This window comes from Corvus brachyrhynchos, unplaced genomic scaffold (assembly GCF_000691975.1).
Source record: "Corvus brachyrhynchos isolate BGI_N302 unplaced genomic scaffold, ASM69197v1 scaffold136, whole genome shotgun sequence".
In the NCBI taxonomy this organism is placed as follows: Eukaryota; Metazoa; Chordata; class Aves; order Passeriformes; family Corvidae; genus Corvus; species Corvus brachyrhynchos.
This window is the reverse complement of record NW_008239080.1, coordinates 5456047-5463910: the sequence shown is the minus strand read 5'-3', so window position 1 is coordinate 5463910 and position 7864 is coordinate 5456047. Positions and strand designations below refer to the sequence as shown.

General features: G+C 35.3%; 1 protein-coding gene across 1 annotated transcript in view; it reads left to right on the top strand.

Moving 5' to 3' along the window:
• Positions 1 to 7495, top strand: part of PRIM2 (primase (DNA) subunit 2) — a 97334-nt gene extending 89839 nt beyond the window's left edge. The window contains exons 13-14 of the mRNA XM_008637662.2: positions 1943 to 2011; positions 6901 to 7495. Coding sequence (XP_008635884.1) covers positions 1943 to 2011; positions 6901 to 7128 — 297 coding nt within the window. The 3' untranslated portion in view covers positions 7129 to 7495. The remainder of the gene's footprint in view (positions 1 to 1942; positions 2012 to 6900) is intronic.
• Positions 7496 to 7864: the final 369 nt, after the last annotated feature.

Sequence of the window (7864 nt, the reverse complement as noted above, 5' to 3'; positions counted from 1 at the left end):
GATAGCAGCAGCTCGATCTCTCATCCTCTCAGTTGTTGTGAATTAGTTAATTAAAAGCTAGCTTTGGTAATCCTTGTCTTTTCTGCTTTTCAGAGTAGTTGAACAATGGCATCATTGATACAAAAAGCATCTGTAACTGTGGTCTGCAATTCAAAAGTTAGACAAGATGTGGAATGTCTCCTAGACTCTTAACTGATCATCTCTTTCAAAAAGTTTCCTGAAGTTATAAGAGAGCCTTGGTGCTTTTAATCTTTTGGGGTTTATACTAAGAATTTGTGCATGCCTGAGTTTGTTTGCTCACTTAAGGTTCTGAGATTTAGAATGTATTTTCACCTAAATTTAGAAAACTTTTTATTTATATAATTTTATTACTTGTAATCTTGATTAAACAAAGAAGAATTTTGAGAAAACCATAAGTATTTATGAACTAGATTGAATTATCTGACTTATTTCAACTGGAAAATTAAGGTTAGACAGGCCTGAATGCTACAGAATATTATGAATGTTTCTTTTAACTAACCAACAGATGAATAGGTCTTCTGATAATTACTCCATATTAGGTGAAAAATACTTCTTAAGAAAGTATACACATATAACATGGTTATTAGCATTTTCTTCAAAATAAAGATACCTCTTTTGCATGGCATTGTATGGAACAAACAAGAAGGTGTAAGGCAATATGAAATGGAAGTGTTTAGAATAGATGAGTTTTTTCAATCCTTAACTACTAATTTGTTCAGTCAATTTCAAGGAGAGAGGAGAAAAAACCCAGAAATATGTGTATGTACACAGATAGTGCCAGATTTCAGACTCCACTGCCTAGTTGCCCTTGGCCTTTCTCTTTTACCGAATGTTTAACAGGAGGTGGCAAGAGGGATAGAAATGTAATCAGTTGGGCTATTACAGAGAAATAATGGGACTAAGTACTTTCCTGGCACTGTGTTGCTGTTTTTATCCATTCAGCAAATATAATTTATTTATATACCTGTCAATAAATACATGGCAGCATCCGATAATGAGTACAGCAGGGATTTAAGCTGTATATTGCTGTGTTTGACGCAAAGGTCAACCTTGGGAAATGGCTTGAAATTAACATTTCTTGAAAACTGTTTTTCCTTCCACTGAGGCTGTCTCTTAATTCCAGCAATTTTCTCTGTTTGATAAGCAGAGAGAGCATACATTTTGATTATATAAAGGAGGGAGGAGGTAATGAAACTTTAAAATATTTCAACCAGCATTGCATTCTGGTGATAAGAATGGGACTTTATGCAGCACAGAAGAGATTACCTGAAGTAGAATTGGAAAGCAAATTGTATTTACAAAAGATGGCATGATTTTCCTAATACGTGTTCAAAACAGCCTATTCACTCACATATTCTGCTGAGCTTGACTAGAAATAGCTTCATTTCAAAAAGGGCAAATCTGATTGAAAGTAAAAGCATTCCCCTCTCACAGATACTTGTCTAAAGGATTTGCATTAAATTTTCTTGATGGGAGCACAGTAGTATTTTACTGTGCATCTGCATGAACTGGTAATGTGGAAAATAAAAATACAAATCGTGTCCTTGATTGCTTCATGCTTCAACCACTTGAATTACTAGATTTATGTCTGCAATTATGGAAGAGATGTTGCAATATGATAGTTTGACAATAACTGTCACAATTATATTACCAAAATATAGATTCAACTTACTCTTGAAGTTAAGAGTATTGAAATTACATTTTAAGGGTCAGGCGTAACTTCTTGTGGTTTCATCTTGTTTTTAATGTAGCCAGGGCATTTTTAAATGTTGTCAGCTATTAGAAGGATTCACAGATGTCATGTGCTGCAAATGTCCGTGAGCTGTTGTACAAGGCTGTTAAGGAATTCCTTGTTGTTGAAAGTATCAATAAGATGTATGTGTGCTACTTGTGACTGTCATGTTCCTCTCCCTCCGTGTAGATCCTGGAGCTGGTGAAGGGCATGCATTACCAGCTGGCCTGTCAGAAGTACTTCGAGTTCACGCATGATGTGAGTAGCTACTATTCTTTGTTCAGCTGTTATCACCAACTTTGTCTTTGCAGAAGGCTTTGGAACTCAGGAGTGAAGCCCAGAGACTATTTTCTGTTTGCACATCCAGCATTAGCTGTTTTGCCTTGTTAGTTTTCTTTTCAGCAATTTGAAACATTCTCTTGCCATTTTCTGCATTTATATATTGATTTTATTAATACCCTCAACATTACAAGATGTAAAATGTTATGCTATCTTCCTGAAAAGGTCAATATTGCAGAATCTTATCTATTTCAAGTCATTTAGCTTTTTCAATATCCTGCTTTTAATCAAATTTGTAGGCTTTAACGCATTGTGCAAGTTTGATGTGTTTAGATACACCTTAAAAAATAAACAGAAAGAATCTAAAACCTCTTAACTTAATCTCCTAGCATTTGCATGGTTCTTATTGTTAATTTTTACTTGGTATTTTTTCACATTTGTTGTCACGTGGGATTATTTTTTTAAATCAAAATGAACATTTTCAGAGCTTTTCCATTTGCTTAATTGTAAGCAAAGTTATCTTATTGTTTTCTCCAAAAGATTTTAAGATAACAAATGGCCACACTCCATCTCCTGTGTAATTTCTTGATTTAAAGAACCAGCTTTTGCAGGGGTTCAAGATTCCTTGTTGTAAAAAATACCAACCCAATGAAGCATAGCTGTTCTTATAGCTTTGTTCTCTTCACAAACCAAAAAATGTAAACATCCCTTTCAAACAGCAGACTATGGGACAGCCTTATGAAGGATATGGATGAGGATTAGATGCCCCACCCCAGAGGCAGTGACCACTGACTTTTTTGTTCTTACCAGTTTTCACAGTTGATCTAAGTGGAACTGGTTGTCTTCACATATTTTCAGCAGTCATATGTATGAATGTATAGCAAAGGCGTACCCTGAGCCTGTGTCCAGTGTTGTTTTGGCAGCTGTATTTTGAGAGGAACACTTTGTCTAACAGTCTTAGAAAATATGAGAACATTATTTATTAAAAATAATGACAATTTTAAATCTAGGTAACACTCGCCCTGTGTAAGCTCATGTCAGTAGAAATAATATTTACCCAGGATGACTACAGACCCCAAGGTCAACATTCATCAAAAGATAAATCGGTACTGCGCATTTTAGGAAAGCTGTCTTTCCATTCTTCTATAGGAAATTCCAGAAAAGCATTATTTTTTATCAATTTTGTGGTAATATAAATATCTGTCTTTGCTGCTTGCACTCAGAATTATCTTTCTGCTTTGCTCTTGATATTATTTCAATGAGAGAAAGCAGAATACACAGACACCAACTGTAGTTTGAATGGCACATGCTTATGATGGGAATTTTTTTTACAGAGTGTAGCTGCTCAACTTACCAGCCTACTTGGACTGATTTGTCTATTCTACAATGATATGCTTTATTAATTTTTAATGTTTTTCTGTGGGGTGGTAAAAGATGTCTTGAAGCTAGTGACCTTTGTTTTCAATCAAACCTTTGCTTTCCTGTATATCACTAGCAGAGTTTTTCAGTGAAGGAAGTTTCAGAAGAATCAATTAGCATAACATTGATTGTTTCTTTGAGCAGGGGCACAATCTTATGTAAAATTTTCATGGAAATAATGGACTTGCTCACATGGAGAATTTTAACTTAAACTATGTAAAAATTTTACCAAGAAAGTGTTTGATAAATGTTGGGAAGAGCTGCTGGTGTTGCCTGCAAGTTATGGTGTGTATGTGGGTTAGATTGACTATGAATGACTTTGTAACAGAGACTTATTTTATTACTCTGAGTTCACAGGGTCAGCTTCAGTAGTCTAGTACTTGGCACTAAAACTATGCTAATACATGCAGCTGGACAAGAGTGAAAATGTTTAGATGTATTTTTTAGGGGGTGGGTGATGGGGGTTGTGTCCTTGCACTTCAGTGCTACTGGTTCAAATAGCACAGGCTAACAAAAAGCTGATGCTCTGTGTAACCTGGGCTTACTAACTTCAATCTACAGCTCTCCTGAACTTTGGTTTCACTGTTTCACAACCACAGAACAAAAGCAGACATCATTTGTGTGGTCCAGTGCATTGTCTTCAGGCAGGAACTAATAAACACGTAGGCAATTTGTTAACTCTTCAGTTAGTCTGAGAAAGGAAAGCTGTAGCACCATGATTGCTCCACGTGGTTTTTCTGTAATATCAGCTGTAGCATTATCAGCTGTCATTTTAAAAGTTCTTGGTTAAAACCCCAAGATGTTATAGCTGCAAAATTATTATTTCAGGATTTTCAAAACAATATTTCCTATAGCAGGAATACTAAACTGGAGTTTGTATGAGAACCAGTTGTGCAAAATGTGCTGAATCCAAAAAAAGTCTTGTGTTAGTATGTTAGTATCACCTACTTAGATGGATTATACAGTTGTGTCTGAAGTGGCAGGTCTTTTTGCTTGTTTAAAAGATTAAAGTTTCAAAGCTTTTGCATGTTAAAAGCTTAAGCTTTTACTGCACAGAAAATACATTTTTCTTTGGGTATGGTGGATTCCAGATAGATTTACAGGTGTGAATTGGCAAAGCTGTTAGAGAAATCTACTTTCTCTATTTCTGGTAGTAAGTCTCAGCTAACTTACTGCTAAGTTAATGATGAGGCTTTTAAAATGAATGCGCTTTGATCTATATTACTTAAAAACATTGTAAAACTTAGGTAAAGTAGTATGATCAGTCTAATGTAGAAAAAACTTCCACTTTTGTGTTCAAATTTTTTGTGAATTCCCAGCCACAGCAGAATATTTTTATTCAGAGAAATGCTCACTGAACCCTGTTGAAAATTAGAGAACAGAATTGTTTTTATATCACTATATCACAAATGAAGATAATGAACAAATCTTCCCCTTTCTCTTTTTAGGCTCTCACAAAAAGGTGATGGTTTGAAGGGATGGAATTCTTTTAATTAGGAGTTGTCTAAGCTTCATCTGGTAGAGTTTTATTTTAGTAGCATTTAAGTTTGAAAAGGAAAAATGATACATGGAGTCATACAACAGTTTTAACTAACAAGCCGTAAATAGCTTTTAAGAACCTACAAATTAAAACCCACAAATACCATCAATCACCTCTGAAAACATGGTTGTAGGCTCCATTCATACAATGAGCTGCTTCTACAGCTTATTCCAGTCTGTTGGGGAGAGAAGAGTTTAGAATAAAATTAAGAGTTACAAAGTGACTCTTAAATTGGTCTGAAGACTGAGATTTTAAGGTTAAAAAACCCAGAGCTAATTAAGAGCTTCTACTAGGAAAGCCAGTTTTTCACTATATCACTTCTTTTTAAGTCTTTTTCATGTAAAGAAGTAATTTAGTTTCCATGTAATGAAAATTGGAGCATGGATGAAAGCTGGCTGGATGAAACTCATCCAGATAAGACTAAAATGAAATTCAGTGATGACTTTGGGTTAGGTTTTTTGGTTTTTTTCTTTATGCCTTGGAGTACCAAATTAGAGTGCTAGGACTGTTACTTACTTTTAAGGTTTTTCAAGCAAGGTCACTGACTACAGTTGCTAATTTGTGTCTGAATTAGATTTTGTTATCCATGTTGCCATTTTCTAATGGAGCTAAGCTAGGCAGTGGTAATGCATTTAATCAGGGTTCCATTTAGAGCACACATTGATCCTCTGCTTTATGATTATTCACAAGCATCTGAAATTTAAATTGATGGGGTTTGGCATATTAAATTAGCCACAGTATGTCCTCAGGAGACTCTGTGTGTGTGCAGAGTTGCTTATTATGCCTGAATTGGCTCCTCCCTTCCAGGGAAAAAGGAATATAGTGGGAGCAGAAATTTACTCGTATACGACTCTTAGTCTTTCATGGTTTGTTGTACCCCATGTTTGGTAAGTCTTCCAATGTATTTTAAGAGCAGTATTTTTCTAAAATGTTCCTGGAATATCCACATGAAGTGACAGGCAGATGAAAGGTGCAGGTTGCCTTGAATAGGAGGTGAAAGCACCTTTTAAAGTAAGCATTTCTAACTTCTGAGCCTCCCAAAAGACATACAAAGGTTATAACTGTGGTTTGTGGTGAATACGTCAGAATAGCTTCCTTTTAAAGCTGAAAGCTTTGTCGATTTGAAATATTTGATGAGCATTAATTGAAAGTTCATCTATCAAATAATTGCAAAGCTGAAAGAATGCACCTGCTAAGTAAAAGTAGTAATACGAATATGCTGCACCTTATGCTAGTGTTCTGTATTTTTTTCCACTGAAGACTAAATGTTCTGTGGTACTGGTTCTGCATCTAGAGTCAGGATGCTGATGGTGGCACTGATGGAGCAAAGATAAGCTTGATCTGTGGGGCTTCTGTCTTGGCCACTCCCTTGTAAATATTGCATTTGTGCCTACTGGGGAAACCAGGGAAAGAAGTGAAGCTCCCTGTTTCCATTTGCAGTTTCACACTGATACTTAAAGTCTAAATTTGTACTGTGCAGTTGCTACAACTCCTAGTAGTATTTTCCACTTTCATTTTCACTCTAGACCTGTCTCACTCCCTCTTTTGGGGGGAAAGTCCCTTTTAAGGTGTAGGTTCAATAGTCCTGCATCTCTAAAGAGATGCTGTTTTACTTACGTGTTTTTAGATGTTTTGGGGTGTTATTTTTCTTTACTGTAGTAAAGACAGTGTGAAATAATGTTTGAATAAGCCAAAGTTATTTTATTTCTACAATGAAGGAAGAAAAATCCTGATGAAACTAGATCTGTGTCATGCTAACATTTACTGAGATAGTATATACAAACTGATGCTTTTTTCTTCAACAAAATTGGAACTTATTAAATTGTCGATTAATTTCTTATTGAATATGAAAAAGATTATTTTTAGAAATAAATGTAATAACTTGGTGTTCCTTTCCTTTTATGTGCAGGTTGATGACATTGGGTTTTCTTTGAATCATCCTAATCAGTACTTTACGGAGAGTCAGAAGCTATTGAGTGGTGGTAGAGAACTGAAGAAGGAATTCAATAACTCAGGAAACTTTCAACAGAAAAATAATAGTCAGGAAAGCATAAATTCAAGTTCTACTCCCACCTCTTCAAATGCAACAGCTGATACAGAACTGGAAGGACTGGAAGCATACTTCACTGAAGACTAAGCAGCTGCATTACTTGTTTGTTATTTGTGTTATTTTTTCTTTCATTCTTTCCCTTCTTTAGCTGGATTTTGTCCCTATACTGAGGACTATGCACTTCACTGGAATACAGAAGCATTTAGTGCTTTGAATAGGTTGAAAAAAAGAAAGACCAATATAAAAGCTGTAATTGCATCCAGTATTTATTCTTACTGCTTTAGGAAGCTGTTTTATATGGTGTGTTTAAGGATGGGAGATGAAACTTCCCAATTATTAGGTAATTTTTGTCTGACTTACCTTTTTTGGTTTTTTTCAAAATGTTCAAATATTTTTACCTCCTTTTGGGTCAGTTTTCTATGTAACATCTTAATAAAAAAATTGCAAAGCAAAATTTTTTGTATTTTCTTTTTAGCTATATTGGGATGGTAATTAAGTAGGAGTTCTTATGATCAAAATTACCCTCTGGAGGAGTCTGTCTCTTCTATAGGAGGAGCTGAGGGAAATCAGCTTCTTAATTTGTACCTTGACACTAAATTTAGAGAGCTGGCTTTGATGCTTGGAAGAGAACATAATCAGAGTTTAGACACCTGTATGTAAGAAAGTAATAAAAAAAAGATATTCTACCAACTGACTCATATATTCCTTTTAAAGTTTCCTCAGTGTCAGAGTGTGGCTGGAGCCTCCTGTGTCCTGCTGAGTTAAACAGCCATCTGAATGAAGCTCTGGGTCACCTAACTTCCACCCATTCCCCCAAAGCCCA